Here is a 23,595-nt window from a genome sequence, read left to right on the forward strand (position 1 = left end):
TCGTGCTCTTCCAGCAGTGGAGTCTCATTAAACGATTGTTTGATGGTAGGCCCAATCTTTCAAGACGATCTTATGTCTATCTTGCTAAGATTTCGTATGCCAAAATTTGTACTCGTGGCGGACATTGAAAAAATGTACAGACAAATTTTGGTAGCTGACGAAGACCGTCCCTTGCAACGAATTCTATGGCGCAATAAACCAACCGATCCAATTTGTACATTTGAATTGAGCACAGTCACTTATGGTACAGTATCGGACAGAAAGATAGGACCCTTTTTTTTCAACGCACCGTGCACTTGTTTTGCCACGTTACTTGTGTGTGTGTGTGTGTGTGAGTGTGTGTGTGTGTGTGTGTGTGTGTGAGTGTGTGTGTGTGTGTGTGTGTGTGTGTGTGTGTGTGTGTGTGTGTGTGTGTGTGTGTGTGTGTGTGTGTGTGTGTGTGTGTGTGTGTGTGTGTGTGTGTGTGTGTGTGTGTGTGTGTGTGTTTATGTGTGTGTGTGTAGTAGTAGAAGAATGAGAGTGTGCTTTTTAATGTGTGTTATCATATGAAACAGCGTGCGTTCACACTTGGATAAAAGCTAAAGTTTGCATCGACAGCAGCGCTTGTTCCTCGGACGAGAACGCAGGTGTGCTGTTTCATGAATGTGAATGCGACACCGGTGCGAAATGGAAACGCGCACAATACCAATGAACTCGGCATTCCCTCACAGGTGTTTCGCCAGTGCACGCCATTGAAAGGCCTGCGTGCATCTCTGCGTTGAACGTTGTGTGCGCATGGGAAACTTTGTGTGTGCATTGAGCAAGCGCGCAGGTGTTCTTTTCAATGGGTGTTTTGTTTCATGAGCGCGGCAGTAACCTGTTCTGGTTTTGAATGGGTAGATGCTCGCTCGCTTACTCATTGATTGTTTTTATCCATACGCTTTTTTTGCTGCTCGACAACGATGTGATTCATCGCGTATAAAAGCAGAATGCAGGCAGAGCACGGCATCAGTCGTGTCCAAGTTTTTAACCAGTGTGTTCTTGACGGTCTTAGCAAGCAATTTTTATTACAATGGGTCGAGGTAAACATTGTACCGATTATCAGCGCCATATCATTAAGCGAATGGCGGCTGCTGGCATTAAGCGCAGAACGATCGAGTTCGTGATGGAACGATCGCGCACGTTTGTGGCAAACACGCTTCGGACAACCGAAACGCGCAAGTCACCCGGACGTCCTCGGAAGACCACGGCGGAGGAAGACCGTAAGATCGTAAACATACCGAAGAAACATCCGTTTAGCTCGGCACCAGAGATCCGAGGCAGAAATTGGCGGTGACGCCGAGAACAGTTCAGCGAAGATTGGTCAGTGCCGGGCTACTCGCGCGAGTGCCACGCAAAGTGCCCAATTTAACACCTGCGCATAAAAACGCACGGGTGTTATTTGCAATTGAGCACATGTTCCTCGATGAGGAGGATTGGCGCAGGGTTTTGTGGTCAGACGAGTCGAAATTCAATCGACAGGGGTCGGACGGACGCAGGTTGGTTCGGCGCCCTGTTAATTGTGCTCTTGATCCGAAGTACTGCTTCAAAACTTTCAAGCATGGCGGTGGTAGTCTCATGGTGTGGGGATGCTTCTCCTACTATAGGATGGGTCCGTTGGTTCGAATCCACGGTAATTTAAATCGTTTTGGCTATCGAGACATTCTTGATACTCATTTGCTATCGCATGCTAGGAGAAACCTTCCTCGGTCTTGGATGTTTATGCAAGACAACGATTCTAAGCATACTTCTGGGACTGTCCAAACTTGGCTTGCTGACAACAATGTCAAAACAATGAAGTGGCCTGCCCTTAGCCCGGATCTCAATCCCATTGAGAACCTCTGGGCAATATTCAAGAAGAGGCTGGGTAAAAACATACCGGAAGATCTGGATCACCTCTTCGATCACATGCAAAAGGTGTGGAGAAAAATTCCACCAAAAACGATCCAGAAACTGGTGATGTCGATGCGTCAACGCATGATTAATGTCATTGTTGGCGACGGCAATAAGATCAAGAACTGAGCTTATTGCATTTTTGAATAGGGATCACTGCTCGCAAGGGCGGTGGTCCTGCTAATTACAACAAAAAACTAACCCAAAACACAAACAAACCACTAACAAATCTATCCGAAACGACATACTTGTGAAACAAACACACACACCAATACACATGCAAACACACACACACACACACACACACACACACACACACACACACACACACACACACACACACACACACACACACACACACACACACACACACACACACACACAAAACACATACAAATCACACATAAACCTGGCCCAACGGGTGCATGGTGCGTTGAAAACACCAGGGTTCTATCTTTCTGTCCGATACTGTACTTCTTGCGCACCATACCTCGCAACTAAAACTCTACAACATCTAGCAAAAGTAGAAGCAAATACGTACCCAGAGGCAACAAAGGTTTTAGCTAACGACTTTTACATGGACGACATGCTAACAGGAGTCAATAGTGTAGAGCAGGGGTCTCCAAACTACGGCCCGCGGGCCGCATGCGGCCCTCGAGAGCCTATAATGCGGCCCGCGGTGATGTTGCAAAGGATAATGTAAATATCATATTAGTTTCACAATTTTTATCAAATTTTTAATTTTTACTAAACCAAGCCAAAAATCAAGTTACTAAAAAATAAAAATGCAGAATATTCATTAAGTATTTTCATATGAAAATATGATTTAAACGTTCTCATTACCAAAAGTAACGTTAAAATGGCCCGCAACATCGTTATTTACGAAGCAATGCGGCCCACGAATTGAAAAGTTTGGAGACCCCTGGTGTAGAGGAAGGGCAGAAACTCAGTGACCAATTATTGAATTTACTTCAATCTGCTGGTCTTTGTCTTCGTAAGTGGACATCTAACTGCTCCGAACTACTAGAAAAAATTCCCGTTGATCTTCGGGATGATCGAACTGTTTATGACCTTGATTCGCCAACATCATGCATCAAAAAATTGGGTCTGAAATGGCAACCAACAACCGACAATTTTCTCTTCGAAACACCTGAGTACAGCAATCATGACAATCCAGTTACGAAACGCATTGCTGTATCAGACTCGGCAAAACTTTTCGATCCTTTAGGATTGGTCGGTCCTGTGATAGTGGCAGCTAAAATGTATCTTCAAGAGCTTTGGCGCAATGAAACGTCTTGGGATGAACCTCTCAACCCACCACTACAGAAACAGTGGAGAGATTTTCGTAAAAATCTTGCAGAACTTAATAAAATAAGTATTCAACGTTGGGTTCTTTCTCACACGCCTGTAAAACAAATACAGCTACACGGATTTTGCGATGCGTCTGAAAAGGCGTACGGCACTTGTATTTACATCAGATCTGTATCCAGCGATGATACAGTTACAGTGAATTTACTAACGGCTAAATCTAAAGTAGCTCCTCTGGCAACTTCGCGTAAACAAAAACGAGTTTGTTTACCTCGTTTAGAGCTATCAGCCGACTTACTCTTGGCACATCTGTATGAAAAGGTTTCCGGTGCCTTGAAAATTGAAATAGAACCATATTTTTGGTCGGATTCAAGTATTGTCCTACACTGGTTGGCAGCAAACCCATCGCGCTGGAAAACTTTCGTTGCGAATCGTGTATCGGAAATATAACATCTCACTGCAAATGGAAAATGGAATCACGTACCCGGTATAGAAAATCCAGCAGATATAATTTCTCGCGGAATGGATCCAGCACAGCTACAGCATGCCACCTTATGGTGGAACGGCCCAAATTGGCTAAATGAAGAACCTCTGATTTTCCCTACAAAGGTTGCAAGTAAGGTTGAACTACCGAAGGAAGATCTCGAAGAAAGAGTTACGTTGGCAGCTCATTCTATTGAACCAAGTTTCATTTTTAAACTGCGTTCGTCATTTGGCGATTTGAAAAGACTTGTAGCATGGATACTCAGATTTGCTCACAATGCAAAACTCAAAAATCGTGATCAACGACGATTTACGCATCTGACCACTGAAGAACTAAACGATTCAATCAAGTGTCTCGTCCGTCTAGCACAACATGAATCATTTGCGGAAGATTTTAAAAATCTTGAAAAAATGGTTTTGTTGCAAACCATTCCAAGTTGAAGTCGTTAAATCCATACATCGAAGCCGCCATACTGCGAGTAGGTGGCAGGCTACGTCATGCAGAAGTATCTAACGATCGACGACATCCTATGATACTTCCATCCAATCATCCCCTCACCGACATGATTGCAATGTTCGTTCATCTGAAAATGTTGCATGCCAGCCCTCAATTTCTGACCACGAGCCTGCGCGAAAGGTTTTGGCCTTTGCGAGTCAGAAATTTAGCCCGAAAGACAGTGCACTCATGTTTGCAATGTTTCCGCTGTCGACCAACATCGCTTCAACAAATTATGGGCGACTTACCAATGGAACGCGTGTCTCCAGCCTTACCATTCGTCCGCACGGGAGTGGATCTATGTGGTCCGATAGCATACCGCTATCCCCATAGAAAATCGCAACCGCTGAAAGGATACGTGGTCATTTTTGTATGCATGGTCGTGAAAGCGGTGCACATCGATCTTGTTACAGACTTGACCACAGACGCCTTTATTGCGGCCCTACGCAGATTCATCGCGCGCAGAGGTAAGCCTTCATTAATTGAATGTGACAACGCTAAGAATTTTGTAGGCGCATCTAAAGAATTGGCTGTCCTAGCTCAGCAATTCAAGGACCAGGCATGGCAAGGCGACATAACTCGGAAGTGCAGCGATGAAGGCATCGAATTTAAGTTCATCCCCCCTCGTTCTCCGAATTTTGGCGGCCTATGGGAGGCGGCTGTCAAATCCTTCAAAAATCATCTGAGGCCTACGATGGGAAACGCGTTGCTGACCTACGAGCAGCTCACCACGCTTCTAACGCAGATCGAGAGTTGCATGAATTCTCGACCTTTGACTCAACTATCAACCGATCCAGCTTATCTTGACGTTTTGACGCCGGGACATTTCCTCCGCTTTCTGCCTTGGCCGAACCATCCCTGGAAGCGGTTCCAATCAACCAGCTGAATCAATGGCAGGAAGTACAAGAATATCTTCGAAGGCTGTGGAAACGTTGGAGTACTGAGTATTTGTCCGGTCTACAACCACGGACAAAGTGGACCCGCCAACGCAACAACATCTCCGTCGGAACAATGGTGCTTGTGAAAGACGATGGTTTACCACCCCTGAAATGGTGTTACGGTAGAATAGTTGAGATTTTTCCGGGAAGTGATGGGAACATAAGAGTAGTTACCGTCAAAACGAAAGATGGGTTGTACAAGCGCGGAATATCAAAAATCTGTATTTTGCCTGTAACCGAAAACAATTCTGTTGAATTCAATAATTCAACCGGGGGGGGAGTATGTCGAAGCAAAAGAATACGATGCTAGGAACTAGGGGCGCCATATGGTGTGAGCGAAGCGAAAACAATACTAAGAACTCTGTATTTGCTTTGTAAAACAATGAAACAATATGAACAGTGTGAAGCCTGCTCGCAAGTGGGATGAAAAGTTGAACAAAAGACAATTGTCTGCGCTAAGGCACGTGCGCGCTTTTGGTGGCCGATCGGCCTTTCTTAGAATTTCCTAGGTTAAGCGACAAACCAGAGAAGTTTGCTATCACGAGCGTATGAAATCGAAAATTAGTCCATCTTTAGCACTCGACGCGATCGGTCAAAATAAATGAATTGTCACAGCAGTCCAAGTCTAAGTTTTAATGTTTAAATTCAAAACACATGGATTACGCTCCACTAGCAATATTTTTCTCTTATATTGTCTATTTCAGCTGTGCTGTGAGAATTACAGTTGGCTCTAACAAACGTCCGGAAGTCGCAGTGATTTGGTAACATCAAGATCATCACCACCGCACGAAGCGCAGCATATTGACGCAAGCCCAAGCGGACAGCAACCACCTGCAGCAAACGTACGCCGAACGAATGATCGTGGTAGACGCGTTAGGATTGTAAGGCGATACTTGCGCTCTGAAAATGCTAGCACAGATGTTTGGGCCACAGAGGTACGTTCCGAGATTGTAAAAACATGCCGGGCCCACAGGTACGCAACAACCGCGCCCAAATCTATGGCATAGTATTGGGTGTTAGCTCGTCCGCTAGCACCGGTTGCACTGGTGCGGGTAGCAAGCGTGCAAATGAAAAAATCTGTAAAAATGTCGCCTTTATTCCTTTGTACATACAAGAAACGATCGCGAACGATCAGCATGAAATGCACTTGACTGATATTATTCTTCTTTCTTTAGTTTCAGATAGACCGTTCTCATCAATGCCACACCATGTACGGTCGGTTAGTTACACTTCATCACGAAGGACAATCACATCTGGGTGACGGAATGCTGCCAAAACGATGAAGCTGGCTTAGTCCTCGATGACGACGCAACTCCTGCACGTTCGTCGTCATACTATCATTTCAACTGGAGGCATGTTTAATGAAAAAAACATGTTGTTTTGGCTTCTCACAATTACTGGTAATGTATTGCATTCTCTACGCTTTATTTATATGAAACGCAAATAACTTTCTTTACTTATTCTATATTTTATTTTTTTAATTTAATTACAGGTTAGTGCTGGAAATCTCCGTGATAGCCGTTTTCGTGCGCTGAATTAGGTTGGTATGAAAAATAGTGTATTTTTAGAATATTTAATTATCAATAAAATAACGGTCGATTTGAAAATTAGCTGTGTTGATATACAATCCGAATGAAAGAAATACACGGATAAACGAATGTAAACAATACACGAAAGAACGGGAGGTCCGTTTCATCCGTACCCCCCCACGCCCAATCATGTCTTCCGTTGGGCGCCTGAGCCATGCACGGTTGGGCGCCCGTTTCTCCTCTTAAGGCGCCGTCAGTTTAGCTGTCAATTGCCTGCCGGGCCCATCCATCGAACCATCTTCTTCTTCTTCTTCTTCTTCTTCTTCAGTTTGTCGAGGTCGTTTGACGGTTCGGAACTGAAGTCCAGCTTCCTGGGCCCTTCAGGGCGGTGGCAACGCTCATCGGATGCGATTTTATCGAAGATTTATATGGGATTTGACAGATAACGTCGGACGTGCGATTTCGTCGTCCGACGTTATCTGTCAAATCTCATACAAAAATTTGACAGGGCGTCCGATAAAATCGAATGCGAAAAAGCGTTGCCACCGCCCTCAGTGCTAGTCCGCTATTGTGTTAAACACAACCTTTGTTGTTTTTGGACGGCATCAAAGGCCATATGTCCTCTTTCTATATGTGATTAGTTTTCTGAAGTTTTGTTTCTGTTGTCAGTTTATGTTGTTAGGTTAAGTACTTCGTCGGTTTATTTATTTCATGTATTTATTAAGTGAGACGTTTCAGAAGGATATACGGTTAGTTTTTATAAATTTTATCACCATTTTCATTTTTTTTATCAACCATCGAACCATCGTACCCTCAAACTCCATATAATTTTGACAGGAGTTCGATGGGTTCGCTACTGGTGACTGGCAAACGTGTTTTCTGCATGAAAAGTGTGAGGCCGCAAATACACGACGCGCGTTTCCGCGGGCGCGTTCAAACGCGTATAACAGTTCCGCAGAGATATCCAGCTGAGCATCTCTGCGTTTCCGCGGTAGCGCGTTCGAATGACATTTCATTTCTATGGCTGGATTGTTATACGCGTTTCCGCGGGCGCGGAAACGCGCGTCGTGTATTTGCGGCCTGAAGTGCAGTTCGGATTCGAAACTCGACCAGAAAACACGTCAGTGTGAATCGTTAAAAACACGCCGTCTTTGAAATGGCGATCAGTGATTGTGCTACCTTTAGGGTAGAATTTTTCCATGTAAAAAGAAAACCAAATAGAGGTGAAATTTTGAGGCTCCGTACTGAACAATTGAAATTAAATCCAGAGAAACTGGAGAAGGTTCAATTACTACATACGGCGAGTATAGCTGCAATACAAATGAAAAAAGCTGAAGACGCACGTGAATTCGTGGAAATGTTTGATTCAAAATTAAGCATGACACGCGAGGGAGTGATATACAATATCCCCCTTCAAATGGATAACGGCACCAAAGTTGTAAAAATTTTAGACTGTTCGTCGAACATTTCTAATGAAGAGCTCAAAATGGAACTGTCCAAATACGGCAAAATACAGGATATCAGAGACCTGTTTTGGAAGAACCCATCGCCTTTCGCAGGCATTAAGGATGGCAATCGAGCAGCTACCATGCTAATCGAAACACCCATCCCACCTTTTATCTCCATCAAAGGAGAAAGAGTGAAGATCACACATCCAGAACAGTTAGCCACAAGCGCTGTTGGTGACACAATCGATACGGAAAATACAGAATATACGGAGACCAAAACTGTTGTCACATAGCGCAGGTACTGAACGACCTGTATTAAACCAGGAGGGTTAACGGACACGAAGCGCAAGCCGATTAGGACACGAAGTGACGAGGGAAAAGCTATAAAAAGAGCGCAGGATAAGATTTGCGCCCTTTTCAAACCACTCGCGGAATCTAGACAAATTTTTTGGCAAACTAAAATAAATCGTTTCGGCAAAAAATTATCCCGCGTTGGTTTCATTTTCCTACAAAAACCAAAAATGTAAAAAAAGTGAAACACAAAAAAAATCCTATTAAGGATACAATTCAGAGAAAGATACTCAAATTAGTACCCAACAAGATTTGTTTTCCCCATCTAAATGGCATGCACAAAAATCAACCGATTCAAACAAAACATAAAAAAACTAAAACGAAGTAACAAATACCATGATATAAACACATATATACAAGCTGATGCCTACTGTCATCAGAATTATCAAATACCAACAACAAAAAATAGAAACATCCTATTTGCCAGACATATGACTCTAGATAGTCGAAGTCTTCACAAGAGAGAGTAAGCCTCTGAATATGCTGTTTCAAACAAGCGTTTGAACAACATAGGAGGATACATCCCCTATCGCAAGAAGAAGAAGAAGAAGAAGAAAAGTGTGAAGTGAGAATTTAGCTACGTTTACATATAAGTCCATGTTGAGTCCTTTATTGTTCGTTTTATTTATTAATGATGTTAACTCAGTCATTCCACACGATTGTTTTCTTTGTTATGCAGATGACCTAAAGATTTTTAAATCTATATCGTCTGTTGGTGACTGCGTATCGCTCCAAAACACCCTCAACCGATTTGCATCATGGTGCTCATCGAACCAGCTAGTTCTATGCCCCGAAAAATGTCATGTCATGTCCTTCAGTCGTTCACGTTGTCCCGTTACGACTGCTTATAACTTCGAGGGTATAGCAATAAATCGTGTACTCTCGGTAAAAGATCTTGGTGTAACTTTCGATAGCAGGTTATCATTCCTCGATCACATTGACGTTACCGTTAATAAGGCTCGTAAAACAATCGGTATGATAAAACGTTTTTCAATCCGCATAACCGACCCTCTGTGTTTAAAAGCGTTATATTGTTCGTTAGTAAGACCGATTTTGGAATACTGTGTTGTTGTTTGGTGTCCCACCTCATTTACATCGATTGACCGCATAGAAAGAGTGCAGAGATCATTTACTCGGTATATTGTCAGCAAAATGCCCGGCCTCACGTCAGATACCCTACCGGACTATGAGCAAAGATGCCAGCTGTTGGGCCTGGACTCATTGGAGAAACGCCGTCACATTTCCCAAATAATGTTTGTTGCCTCGCTCATATCTAATGCTGTGGATTCACATATCATTCTTTCATCCCTGAATTTCTATGTTCCAATTCGTTCCTTACGCCCTCGTGCTCCTTTATTTGTTCCAAATCGACGCACTTCAGTTGGTTTAAATGACCCTTTATTACGTGCTGTGAGATTGTTTAATTCCTGCGCACACCTGTTTGAATATCACCTCTCCTTACCATCCTTCCGATCCATCCTCCGAGCAAATCTTTAATAAGTTTAGTTAATAGGTATGTTGTTAAGAATTCAATTCAGACAGCAGTTATGTAAATAAATAAATAAATAAAACATTCTTTGACGTTGTTTTGTTAGTCCACGCGTTTCTCCGCTATTCTGATACTCCTGTATAGATCGTTTATTTCTTCTTACTCAGTGTTTTGGTTGTTGTACACCGAGGACGAAACTGCAAGCTTCTTGTTTGTCCGGCTTCTACCGAAGTTCTGACATAAATTCCAATGCTTCAACACATCGTTGTTCACTCACACACCCATATTTTCAAGCGTTTATATGAGGCAATGGGTTAAATCGAGCTGTTAAAGAGGAGTTTTAAGGCCTTATTAGACGGAGGAAAATACTGTCATTTTTCGATTGGCATTTATCTGTCAAACCTAGACTTTGGCACAAAAATGCCTCTCGTACGTGTAATACAGGGTTTACCAGCATAATAAACAACTGTCCACTTGTTTATAACAATAGTCGTTTTGAATAGACATAATGGATAATAATAATGGAATAATGGAATTTTTGTATATACAAAACACTTGCATTGTTGTGAACTAATGCTTCAAAGGTATCATGAAATGCCATCCAGTGCATTATATCACCGTTAAATTCGGGCAAAGAGATGGCTGGTAATTTAACGTGGTTTTGGATGGGAGAGTGGCTTGGGTTTTGAACGTGGCTCGAGCCAAGCTCAGAGCTAACGGTTTGAGCTGTTTGATTAGGCATGTGTGATAGCATTGCGCTTTTCATAGCTATGAACCTCTCCTCAAAATTATCCATTAATTCCTCTTCCTCTAGCTTCTCAGCTTCACTGGGCGCTAACAAACACAATTGCGTATGAGCCGTTTCAAATTCCTTTTCCATGCCTTCAATCGTTTGGAGCCGGACAGGCACGAGATGCTTATGTTGTTCAGGCTGGAAGTTTGCTAAGAAAACTTCATTTCTTTTCAGCTTCGTGAATAAGGAATTCAACTTTTGCCTTAGGCTCGCAATTTCGGTCATCTTTATACTTGACCTGTTGAGATGGCGGGACTCGGAAAACCGTTGCAACGACGATGGCGGGGAAGCACACACAGATGACGACGGATAGCTGCTCCAAACTGCGACTGGCGGGAAACACACACAGGTGACGACGGATGGCTGCTCCAAACTGCGACTGGCGGGAAACACACACAGGTGACGACGGATGGCTGCGCCAAAATGCGACTGGCGCGAAACACACGATTACGAAGACGGATATCACACGCGCGAAAGTAATAGGTTGCGACACGGACGATAAGCTGACGTTTTCTCACACTAATGCTCAACGGGTTGAACAGTAACTTAAACTTAGTGTTCTTTGTAACACGACGTTACACGATTCAAAGACGAACGAAATTATAATAGACACAAGACGCCTCACAGTTTTGTTTTAACGCGACCGCGGTGAATCGCCGATTTGTATAAAAAAAAAACGCGATGGCTGCGGTAGGACGCTTCTTATAGCTTTTACTCGGCAAGACGCCGAGGAAGGCGGCAGTGAGCCTGTCCTTTTGGCAACGGACTGAATAAGACGGAGACACGGACACGTAATCAATGAAGATTAATAAACGGCACGATTGTCCTTTTGCAGGTTGAAATTTCACATTTACTGGCCGCCAAAGTTCGTACACTCAAACACGTATTAACGATCGTTCCTTTGCACGGTACGCACTAAATCACATAGCAAAAAAATGATCAGCGAATAAATCTTTTCACTTAGCGCTTATCGAAAAAAGGTTTTCAATCCTGGTCACGGCACCATATGATCAGTCTAGGGTTGGACGTTGCGGTATTTTTTATGTTTAATTTTATTTTAACAAACAACTTAAAAACTAAGCGGATTGCGCGCGCGTCCGATCGCTGCCGTTGCCGTTCGTGGAAGAAAGTTCCCGCTGTTCGGGCGATCACCTTTCTGCTGTTGCCCTCTCACGCACACCAACCAACGCGTTGATGGCCGCCAAATTATGGCACTCTAATTATAGCATTATCATCTGTTATGGTTCAATTCGCTAGTTATAATATTCGCTAATTATAGCATTGCAGCTGCCTCAGCTCCTTACTCTTGTGTATAAACAGACACCGCTGTCTACCACTTGCTCACACGTCAGATGGTGTAAGCTACTCTGTCCATTTCAATAACACAATTTTCGCCTTCGAGTAGCAACTGTCAGATCCGGCATTGTTTGTTTTGTTTTGACAAATTTTGCAAAAACAAAACATTTTCAAACACGTTTCTTTTATTCAAGAAATATGCAGTATAAACCATACATTTCAATAAATCAAAACATTAATTTTGTTAATTATACAACAACCACAAGAAACCGTGCCGAATCCGACCGTTGTGCAATCGAAGGCGAAAATTGTGTTATTGAATTGGACAGAGTAGCTTACACCATCTGACGTGTGAGCAAGTGGTAGACAGCGGTGTCTATTCAAAACGACTATTGTTATAAACAAGTGGACAGTTGTTTATTGGACTGGTAAACCCTGTAAGGCAAGATAATTGCCCAAGCGCCACAGATTAAGCTTAAACGACTGGAAAATTTAATATCCATAGAAAAAAATGAAAGCTCCACAGCTTCATTGGTTTGATCAATAGATGGCGTATTACAACTCATCATTATATTGCTATCCTTTACTTGCAATGTGTTTCGACTAGTTTCATCTTATCGTGACCTATATAGTCTTCTAACTTTCTGAGCAAAAATCTATGTGAATGGTCGTGTGGTCAGATACGTGGGTATCAACACCAACGACCATTACTCTAATCTCACTTGCTCTTCAGTGCTGGTGATTTCCGTTGGTGTTTAGTATTTAAACAATCGTATCGCCGTTCTAGTTCTAGCGATGCATAACTTCAATGCGAAACCATACAACAGTACAGAGGAAATGAGAAAGCTCTCCTCCACGCGATGAAGCTCAACTGGTTAGGGTATCCCACCAACAGAGAGCGCCACCAGCTTTTTCGCTATTTTTAGAATGCATGAGTCGTTTGCCGTCTGCTAAACGAAGTCTTTCTATATTCCGTTTAGGTAGAGAACTTGAGTCGTTTAGAAGCCGTTTAGTGGTCGTTTAGTGGATTTGTGGCACTTGGGTGTTCTGTTTGTTATTTGTTATTTGTTATTTATTAATTAAAATTCAACGGACCGCAAGTGGCCCACTTGAAGCGAATTCATTTACATTCATTCATTATAACATAGTCACATTTCGGTCATTCATTTGTCACGCTTAGTCTTAAGTAACATAATTAACATGTAAAAGGTCGCACGACACGAATACTATTTAACAATGCGGTGCGCGACATGTCAGGTTGATGACGATCACAAATAACATTAAACTCACGGCACATACGAATAAACGGATCAGAGGAGCCAAAGCGAGTGCGGCGTTCCTCCACGTCAAGTAGCGATCTAGCTCGGAGCGATCTCGGCGGGACATACATGTTGAGCCTCGAAAGAAGCGCGGGCGAGTCGATCCGATTGTCAAGAAGTCCCGCGACAAACAGCCTCTGAGCGTTGCAGTTCCGCTGCTTCAGCGTCTCGATGCCAAGCAACGCACAGCGTCCCTCATAGTCAAGTTGGACACTCCAGGAGCGCAAAGCGAACCGCGTGAATTTGCGCTGGATGGACTCTAAACGAGCTAGGGGACGAGCAGCTGTAGGCCACCATACTACTGAAGCGTATTCTAACACTGGTCGCACCAAAGCACAGTATAGCGTCTTGATGCAAATCGGGTCAGTGATGTCTCGTGCTATTTGTTTTAGTAAGCCTGTTACCTTTCACATTTATTATTTAATTTATAGATTTTTTTGGCTTTATCCGAAAGAATCATTCGTTGTTTCCCATTTTTGTTATCTTCAATATTCAATATAAATTAAATAAATTAAATTCAATATGCTCTACTGACATTGACAGTAAAAATTGAGCATGTCGAATTCCGATTTTCCGACTGGGATCTATCTGTCACACTCTCTTTGAAGGTGTTAAGTATTGAATTAGTACAGATAGCCAAAAACCCGATGTTACACGATCGTTCCCAGGCGCTACACTAATCGTGCCCGAATAAGCGATTACATGTAAAGAATGATAGGAAATAAAGTTAGTGTTGGAAACTGTTATAAGGTTCCAACAAACTGTCAGCGAAGGCGATGTTTTTGTGTGTGTACATAAGCATAAAAAGGGAGAAAACCGCGCAAAATAAGATAATTGCGATAAAAACACCCAAGAGCGAAGATAACAGAGAATAAAGAAAAAAAACTAATTTTTTGGTGCACCCTCAGTGCTTACCTATCAAATTCACTTTGTTTTCTTATTTTTTGGTTAGAGCGCCAGTTTCTAACAGTTAGTCAAAAACCAGAAGCCGAACGGAAAAGTTGTATCGAGAATCCCCTACATAAAATTTGGTCCTTCGATCGGATTATAAAGTAATGCTGATAACTTTTACCGTTTTAAGTAATTGTTTAGTTGGAGTAGTGAAAGTGTAGAAATGTCGAATCCGGAAATATCTACATTTGTGGATGTGCAAGCATCGTCAAGTCCAAAGGAAACGACATCGATGGCAAGTGTAGTCGGACGTTTTCAAGCGCATTTAATGCGTAGGATGGATTCCCTCGTGAAAGCAGTGGAAGCTGCAGTTCCTGATTTGTCATACCTGCAAGCGTGTACGGAGCAATTAACGACAATTGCGGCCGCCTTCGAGAGAAGGCACGCTTCGTTGCTGGAGACGGGCGACGAAGTGCAGTGGGAGGAAGAAGAGAAGCGGTATGATGAGTTCGAGCAACGTCGCATCGAGCTAACGGTATTGCTGAAGCGGCGTGAAGCAGAGATGTGTGTGTCTAACACGAAAGCGCTGGAGTATGCGGTGCCTAATGCGGATGCGCAGGATCCAAGAGTGTCGAACCCCAAATCGAAAGTGCGTTTACCGGAAATTCCGTTACCTAATTTCGATGGTGCGCTAGAATCGTGGCCAACGTTTCGTGATGCATTTAATAGCATGATTGATGGGCATCCTGGATTATCGGATGTAAATAAATTAATTTATCTAAAACGAGTGGCTTCCAAAGAAGCAGCACAGGTGATCGACGTAGTAGAAACTAAAAAAGTGTTAGTGCGGCGCTATCTGGATGATCTTTTCGCCATTTCTCCCTCAAAACGTGAAAGTTACGAAAGTTACACCATTTTGCTAAACGGTTTCGAGCGAACGATCAAAATGGTGGAGAAGGTTGGTGTCTGTACGAATGGTTGGAATGTGCTTTTGGCGTACATGTTATGCGACAAATTGGATTCTAACACTCGAAAGGAATGGGAAACTCATCATCGAAGTAGTGAAGTAGCAGATTATGAGGATTTGGTGAATTTTCTGCGACAGCACCAGCTATGGTCCTACAAGCTTTGCCCAGTGCAAAGGAAACTGCCCCTCACGCACACACTAACCACGGTCGACAAAAATGGAAGCAAGCGTGTGCAACCGTAAACGTAATAGAAAAGAAATGTACATTCTGCAACCGAGAGAACCATTCCGCCTTTAAGTGTGACACCTTTCGAAACCTGCCTGTAAATCAACGGTACGACAAAGTGAAAGAGAAAGGACTTTGCATAAATTGCTTGGCACCAGACCATCGCGTACGAGAATGCACCTCCTGCACGTGTCGTGTGTGTAAGCTGAAGCATCACACTATGTTACATCGGACGCCGATTGAATCATCGTCTACAGTTGCCGCGAGTGTTCCAGAGAGTACGGTGACAACATCAACGAGAGCGACATCTTTCATCGAACCGAACAATACGGTGATGCTGACCCCGACCGCGAACCAACTGGTGCCTACAACATCTATATTGTTGCCAACTGTCCTGCTAACTGTCGTCGCATCGAATGGCAACAAAATGATCGCACGCGCATTACTGGATGGAGGAGCGCAAGTGAATCTCATCACCGAACGTTTAGTGCAAGGTTTACGAGCACAAAGGCTACGAGATCATCTCGCAATTGGAGCAGTGGGTAGAGGCTGCCAAACATCAACTCATTCGGTAAATGTGGTGATTCATTCGCAATGTACTAATTTTTGCTTTCCTTTAAGGTTGCACGTGCTACCTGAGATCATGTGGAACCTTCCGTCAGTTAAGGTTGATCAGCAACAATGGGAACTACCACCGAACGTTAAGCTAGCTGACCCAACCTGTGCAGAGATTGGCGCAATCGATATGCTTCTCGGAAGGGAGGTGTATAATGAAATATTGTTGAACGGATTAGTTAGGCTACGATCGGGAGAAAATAATTTGTTACTGCAAGAGAATTTATTTGGATGGGTAGTGTCGGGAAAATCTATGATATGCAGAAGTTTAAATCAAAGAAGTCTGGTTAACGTAGTGTGCATCGATGAATCGTTAGATGAGAGGCTAAAGCAGTTTTGGGAGATAGAAGCGTGCCAGTCAGGGAATATGTTTTCGCCTGAAGAATCGAAATGCGAAGCGATATTTGAAAGCACTACAAAACGGGGAATCGATGGTAAATTCATAGTAGCATTGCCGAAAGATATGGAAAGGATTAGGAGAATAGGATCTCTTACGAAATAGCAAAATGTCGACTCCACTTGCTGAATCATCGTCTAAGCGCCAACCCTGAGTTGAAACAACAGTATCAGGAATTTTTAGATGAATATTTAGAACTCAATCACATGGAAGGGATTAGTTCAAGCTCTTAAGTCATAAACGAACCCACGTATTACATGCCACACCATTGCATTATTCGTCCGGACAGCCTTACGACCAAACTGAGGGTTGTTTTTGATGCCTCTTGTGCAACTGAGTCTGGAGTTTCACTAAGGCCCGTGTCTGTGCTCCATCGGATGCGATTTTATCGGAAGGCCTGTCAAAATTTTATATGGAATTTGACAGATAACGTCGGACGTGCGATTTCGTCGTACGACGGAATCAAAAATTTTGATTTCGTCGGACACCGCATCCGATTTTATCTGTCAAACTAAATGTGTGGTGTTTTGTAGGAACAATCTCAACTTAATTTTTCATAATCATTATATTATTAAAATCATCCAAATAATCGCAATATTATACGAAAAAGCGTTTGACAGCACGTGCGATAAAATCGCATGCGATGGAGCACAGACTCGGGCCTAAATGATGCGTTGTTAGTTGGCCCTGTGATTCAAGACGATTTGATTAGTATCGTACTGCGTTTTCGCATCCCGAGATACGCATTGACCGCAGACATCGAGAAGATGTATAGGCAGATATGGATAAGAGAGGCAGACCGTCCACTTCAACATATTCTGTGGGGAGATGAAAATTGTTGGAGACGCTAACCCGTCGGCATAAACGCGTTGCGTTGTTTTGACGTTTGCTGCTTGGGTCGAAACCAAGGTGGATTTAAAAATATCAGGTGGTGGACTCTAGTGCATTTTGACAATTCGTCACTTGACGTAAGGTCCCCATGATACAAACTTTGTTTACATTTATTTAATTTGTTCATATAATTTATCTACCCCATTTTTTCAATTAAATATTCTTTAAAAATATATTTTGGACTTTGCGAGTTCTTATTAAACATTAGAACATGGATTAAACTGTGTTATTTTGTTTTATTCCGTGAATTTATTCTATAATTCATTGTGTTTTCGACATTTTTGATGAAAAAAATAAGAAATCATTATTTTTTTCAATTTTCACATTAAATCCTCATTATCTACGAGCCGCATGGACAATTTACGTGAGATTAGAACTCATACTCACATGATTTTAATTTTCGTGCATAAACAACTCATCAAATCTTTTGTTAATATATCTCATTTTATCGATAAAATCAATAGACACACAAAAATGCACATAATAACAAAGAAATCTGTTCTATTTGCTAAGCTTTGTGTGCGGAAACCAAAGGTTAACGGTTCTAAACTGACGTAAAGTCCCTCAACTATGGCGACCCCCCAAAGGCCCTAATCCACCACCTGATATTTTTAATCCACCTTGGTCGGAACCGAAGCCAGGAAAGTGCGCGCTCTTTGTATGCGATCTCCACGGTGTACGGACGTGTGTGTGAACCAGAATAATTTGTAACCCTTTAGAACTATCTGAATTACCGAAATGCAAGAACTTTTACTTCGTAAATACAACAATTAGTTGTCCGGATAACCACGCCAAGTAGTTTGTTTCCTCTGGCTACAACCCCGTCCGGCAAAATGAGTGTATTTTTTGAGTGATTTGAGTGACGCTGTCGAAATACAGTGTCTCTTCGACGAATGAGTTACACCCTCGCGCGAGCCCTCCCCCTCCCGACCCGTAACGCACGGTGCGCTCTGCAGTTCTCAATGTGTTTGTGTTCTTTCGAGCCATGCTACGAACACATGTAAAGATAGTTGTTTCTTTCGTTTCTCGTTTTCTTTCATGCATAGACACGATCGCAAATGCGCACTTATTCTAACAACAAACACAAACACGGTCATTTTTTATTTCAGTAAACACTTTATTGAAACATAAAGTACACTTTCACAACACATTCACAATCTATCATACTCACGAATGACGTCATACTGCAAAGTACCGGGTCGAGCCAAACACTGCGCGCGGGACTTAGAACGAAACGCGCACAACCATCTCCGGCAAAGCGTCGCGCTGTACTGGTGGTGTTGTACGCGTAGGAGGGGGGACATACGGAGCGATGGTTCGTTGCTGTAGTGTAAGCGAGACAACACGATGTGACGAGCAGATCCAAGTTGGTGAGCTCGCTGAAAGAAGACACACATATTCACAGACGGCTCGTCAAAGCACGGTATTTGTATTGGTGTTAGTGAAGCGCGCGTGTAAAACAGAATGCGAACTCTCATCGCAGCGAGTTTCTCCTTGCTTCCTCAAGCCTCCTCATACCCCTCGGCCTGAATCACTCAAAATTTGGGGTCTCATTGTTTGCGTGGACGCGAAGGATGCGGCCTTGTAAATCAAACCCGCTCGGGTAACAGCGATCTTCTCAACCGTTCGACACCAGTGATTAACCTTCCCGCTAGTTGCTCTCTCAAGTAATTTGAAGAGCCTATGCCGTAGAAGGGGGTGAAGAGGGATGAGAGATTTCTTTCTGATCCGAATATGCAAATTAAAAAAGGCGAAGAGTTTCTTAGGCTGGAAATAGACGAACCGAGATCGTCGCGGTACCGCGAAATTCGCGCCTTGTTTATAAGGCTGGAAATAGACGAACCGAGATCGTCGCGGTACCGCGAAAATCGCGTATGACTTGAGCTGTCAATTCTGTTATAAAATCTGACAGATAGGCGAGATCAATCGCGGTTCGTGTATGGAACCATCCGAGGTCTGGTGACGATTGAATGTGCCAAGAAGAAATAATGTTTATCAATTTTCGAATCAAATTGGTTATTTCACATAGTTTATGCAAAATAAAATACGAAACTCTTTTCCCTACACGTTTTTTCAAACGAATTCACCAGAAAAAAGTGAAAACAATCGGTTCGCGCTACCGCGAAAATCTCAGGAATACCGAAGTTGGGTATCTCTGCGAAACAGCAGGCGCGATCGGAGGCGCGGAAGATTTGACAGCCCAACTGTTCTACAACTGTTATAAACAAGGCGCGAATTTCGCGGTACCGCGACGATCTCGGTTCGTCTATTTCCAGCCTAACAGTTGTATAACAGTAGAGCTGTCAATTCTTCCGCGCCTCCAATCGCGCCTGCTGTTTCGCCGAGATACCCAACTTCGGCTGAGATTTTCGCGGTAGCGCGAACCGATTATTTTTACTTTTTCTGGCGGATTTGTGTAAAAACTCGTGTCGAGAAATGAGTTTTGGATTTTATTTTGCATACACTATGTGAAATAAATAATTTGATTCGCAAATTGATAGAAAAATATTTCTTCTTGGCACATTCAATCGTCACCAGACCTCGGATGGTTCCATACACGAACCGCGATTGATCTCGCCTATCTGTCAGATTTTATAACATAATTGACAGCTCAAGTCATACGCGATTTTCGCGGTACCGCGATGATCTCGGTTCGTCTATTTCCAGCCTTAGAGTTGCAAAATCCGAATGGTATCTTTATTCAATTTTCCGTCCCTTTTATACCCCCGGAAGCCCATACAATTTTAGGGTGTTAGTGTATCCTTTGCGTGTGAGTGCCATGTGTTAGTGTTTGTGACGCATATTTATTCCGCTTTTACACGCAGCGTACCCGGTTTCTAGATTACGGTGATCGCGCACCACGCGAATTTACAGTTTGATACGTGCGTAACGGAATTAATAATCGCGAACCTAGCAGTCATCGGTATGCTGTTTAAAGTACAAACTTTAATCAAGAAGAATGCCTAGGTTTTTGGCATGATTTTGTCGATTTACTGCAGTGGCGTCCATGAAGTAGGCACCAGTAACTGAGCTCCTGCATCGACTAAAAGACACAAAAGCATTTCTCAATGCAGATAGTCAGTCCATTGCGCTTGCACCACGAACAGAAGATTTTGATGCAGTCTTGCAGGAATATACAATCACCTGTGTTATGTATAGACGCAAATTTTTTGCATCGTCGGCAAACAGACTGAGATTGTCGGGAGCGAGGGATACACATTGGTTAATATTGCCTTTATTGCGTGTATCCCTCGCTTTACCTCCCCACCTATTGATTAATATTGCGTTTATTGCTTTATTGTGATATGGTATTAGTGTGATGTGATTTTATCCAAGGTTTTATTATATTTACCTATTCTAGTGAAGTCCTTGTCCGAGGCCTTTTGTGCATCCATTTTGTAGTGCCTTTGTCATTTCGGCTATCTGGAAACATTGAGATATCGATGTGAAAAACCTTCCAAGTTGTTAGAGGACATATAGAACAGGTATAGCTTCGGCGTATGAGCCACAAGTACACGTATATAATGGATGGCGAATAATCATCGTCGTTGAAATATTTTTTCAGTAAAATGCCGCACGCCATAGTTCAGACCACTGATGCAAGAGGAAATGGCGAGTTATATATAGTCCCAGAGGGCTGGATACAGGAAACAAACCGAGGCAAATCATATCATCTTTGGCCAAAAACAAACGCCATCTTCAACAAATGGTTAGCGATGGGAATTGCACAGGCAATCCCAACCAGTGTTGTAAACTGTTGACATTTTTTTGACGTCGTCTCTCACAAAATGGGGTCCTGAACACAGGATTCATTCACCCTCAGCCACCGCAGCACACGCCATCGGATTCATCGTCGCTGCAGCAAACGCTGCAGCTTTTACAACAGCAATTGGCCCAACAGCAGCAGCAAATGGCACAGCAACAGCAACTGTTATCACAGCTCGTGCAACAACAACAGCAGCAGCAGCAGCCACCGACCCCCGATCTGCAATTTGTGCCAAAACCGAGCAACCCAGAGTTGATACTGGAAGCCCTTGCCGGTAATATTAGTGAGTTCCGGTACGATCCAGAAGCGGGAGTAACCTTTGAATCATGGTACACGCGGTATGTAGATTTAAGTGTGACACCTTTCGAAACCTGCCTGTAAATCAACGGTACGACAAAGTGAAAGAGAAAGGACTTTGCATAAATTGCTTGGCACCAGACCATCGCGTACGAGAATGCACCTCCTGCACGTGTCGTGTGTGTAAGCTGAAGCATCACACTATGTTACATCGGACGCCGATTGAATCATCGTCTACAGTTGCCGCGAGTGTTCCAGAGAGTACGGTGACAACATCAACGAGAGCGACATCTTTCATCGAACCGAACAATACGGTGATGCTGACCCCGACCGCGAACCAACTGGTGCCTACAACATCTATATTGTTGCCAACTGTCCTGCTAACTGTCGTCGCATCGAATGGCAACAAAATGATCGCACGCGCATTACTGGATGGAGGAGCGCAAGTGAATCTCATCACCGAACGTTTAGTGCAAGGTTTACGAGCACAAAGGCTACGAGATCATCTCGCAATTGGAGCAGTGGGTAGAGGCTGCCAAACATCAACTCATTCGGTAAATGTGGTGATTCATTCGCAATGTACTAATTTTTGCTTTCCTTTAAGGTTGCACGTGCTACCTGAGATCATGTGGAACCTTCCGTCAGTTAAGGTTGATCAGCAACAATGGGAACTACCACCGAACGTTAAGCTAGCTGACCCAACCTGTGCAGAGATTGGCGCAATCGATATGCTTCTCGGAAGGGAGGTGTATAATGAAATATTGTTGAACGGATTAGTTAGGCTACGATCGGGAGAAAATAATTTGTTACTGCAAGAGAATTTATTTGGATGGGTAGTGTCGGGAAAATCTATGATATGCAGAAGTTTAAATCAAAGAAGTCTGGTTAACGTAGTGTGCATCGATGAATCGTTAGATGAGAGGCTAAAGCAGTTTTGGGAGATAGAAGCGTGCCAGTCAGGGAATATGTTTTCGCCTGAAGAATCGAAATGCGAAGCGATATTTGAAAGCACTACAAAACGGGGAATCGATGGTAAATTCATAGTAGCATTGCCGAAAGATATGGAAAGGATTAGGAGAATAGGATCTCTTACGAAATAGCAAAATGTCGACTCCACTTGCTGAATCATCGTCTAAGCGCCAACCCTGAGTTGAAACAACAGTATCAGGAATTTTTAGATGAATATTTAGAACTCAATCACATGGAAGGGATTAGTTAAAGCTCTTAAGTCATAAACGAACCCACGTATTACATGCCACACCATTGCATTATTCGTCCGGACAGCCTTACGACCAAACTGAGGGTTGTTTTTGATGCCTCTTGTGCAACTGAGTCTGGAGTTTCACTAAGGCCCGTGTCTGTGCTCCATCGGATGCGATTTTATCGGAAGGCCTGTCAAAATTTTATATGGAATTTGACAGATAACGTCGGACGTGCGATTTCGTCGTACGACGGAATCAAAAATTTTGATTTCGTCGGACACCGCATCCGATTTTATCTGTCAAACTAAATGTGTGGTGTTTTGTAGGAACAATCTCAACTTAATTTTTCATAATCATTATATTATTAAAATCATCCAAATAATCGCAATATTATACGAAAAAGCGTTTGACAGCACGTGCGATAAAATCGCATGCGATGGAGCACAGACTCGGGCCTAAATGATGCGTTGTTAGTTGGCCCTGTGATTCAAGACGATTTGATTAGTATCGTACTGCGTTTTCGCATCCCGAGATACGCATTGACCGCAGACATCGAGAAGATGTATAGGCAGATATGGATAAGAGAGGCAGACCGTCCACTTCAACATATTCTGTGGGGAGATGAAAATTGTTGGAGACGCTAACCCGTCGGCATAAACGCGTTGCGTTGTTTTGACGTTTGCTGCTTGGGTCGAAACCAAGGTGGATTTAAAAATATCAGGTGGTGGACTCTAGTGCATTTTGACAATTCGTCACTTGACGTAAGGTCCCCATGATACAAACTTTGTTTACATTTATTTAATTTGTTCATATAATTTATCTACCCCATTTTTTCAATTAAATATTCTTTAAAAATATATTTTGGACTTTGCGAGTTCTTATTAAACATTAGAACATGGATTAAACTGTGTTATTTTGTTTTATTCCGTGAATTTATTCTATAATTCATTGTGTTTTCGACATTTTTGATGAAAAAAAATAA

The 23,595-nt window shown here is 42.9% G+C and overlaps 4 protein-coding genes across 11 annotated transcripts in view; all 4 read left to right on the top strand.

Moving 5' to 3' along the window:
- The window catches only part of LOC120900048 (uncharacterized protein K02A2.6-like), a 40,476-nt gene that overhangs the window by 4,041 nt on the left and 12,840 nt on the right, over positions 1 to 23,595 (top strand). For 4 of the 8 annotated variants that reach the window (XM_040306553.1, XM_040306556.1, XM_040306555.1 and 1 more), the window contains exons 5-7: positions 5,841 to 6,071; positions 6,312 to 6,536; positions 6,629 to 6,676. Coding sequence is in view for 3 of the 8 variants with exons in the window: in XM_040306560.1 (XP_040162494.1) it covers positions 5,841 to 5,870 (30 nt within the window). In the remaining 5 variants the exon portion in view is untranslated. Of the gene's footprint in view, positions 1 to 5,840; positions 6,110 to 6,311; positions 6,537 to 6,628; positions 6,744 to 10,920; positions 11,507 to 20,709; positions 20,729 to 23,595 lie in introns of those variants that run through there. The other 4 variants (XM_040306560.1, XM_040306561.1, XM_040306557.1 and 1 more) reach the window with 4 other exon arrangements.
- LOC120900049 lies at positions 2,297 to 5,759 on the top strand. The gene is made up of 2 exons (XM_040306562.1): positions 2,297 to 4,665; positions 4,738 to 5,759. The coding sequence occupies exons 1-2, from the start codon at positions 4,233 to 4,235 to the stop codon at positions 5,082 to 5,084; spliced, it is 780 nt and encodes a 259-aa protein (XP_040162496.1). The 5' UTR covers positions 2,297 to 4,232; the 3' UTR covers positions 5,085 to 5,759.
- Positions 14,590 to 15,314, top strand: LOC120901063. Its single transcript, XM_040308768.1, has 2 exons — positions 14,590 to 15,229; positions 15,289 to 15,314. Exons 1-2 carry the CDS (start codon positions 14,590 to 14,592, stop codon positions 15,312 to 15,314), a joined length of 666 nt encoding a protein of 221 aa, XP_040164702.1.
- LOC120900050 lies at positions 15,207 to 16,889 on the top strand. The gene is made up of 2 exons (XM_040306563.1): positions 15,207 to 15,983; positions 16,067 to 16,889. Exons 1-2 carry the CDS (start codon positions 15,366 to 15,368, stop codon positions 16,082 to 16,084), a joined length of 636 nt encoding a protein of 211 aa, XP_040162497.1. The 5' UTR covers positions 15,207 to 15,365; the 3' UTR covers positions 16,085 to 16,889.

The sequence above is a fragment of the Anopheles arabiensis genome, chromosome 3 (assembly GCF_016920715.1).
Source record: "Anopheles arabiensis isolate DONGOLA chromosome 3, AaraD3, whole genome shotgun sequence".
Lineage (NCBI taxonomy): Eukaryota > Metazoa > Arthropoda > Insecta > Diptera > Culicidae > Anopheles > Anopheles arabiensis.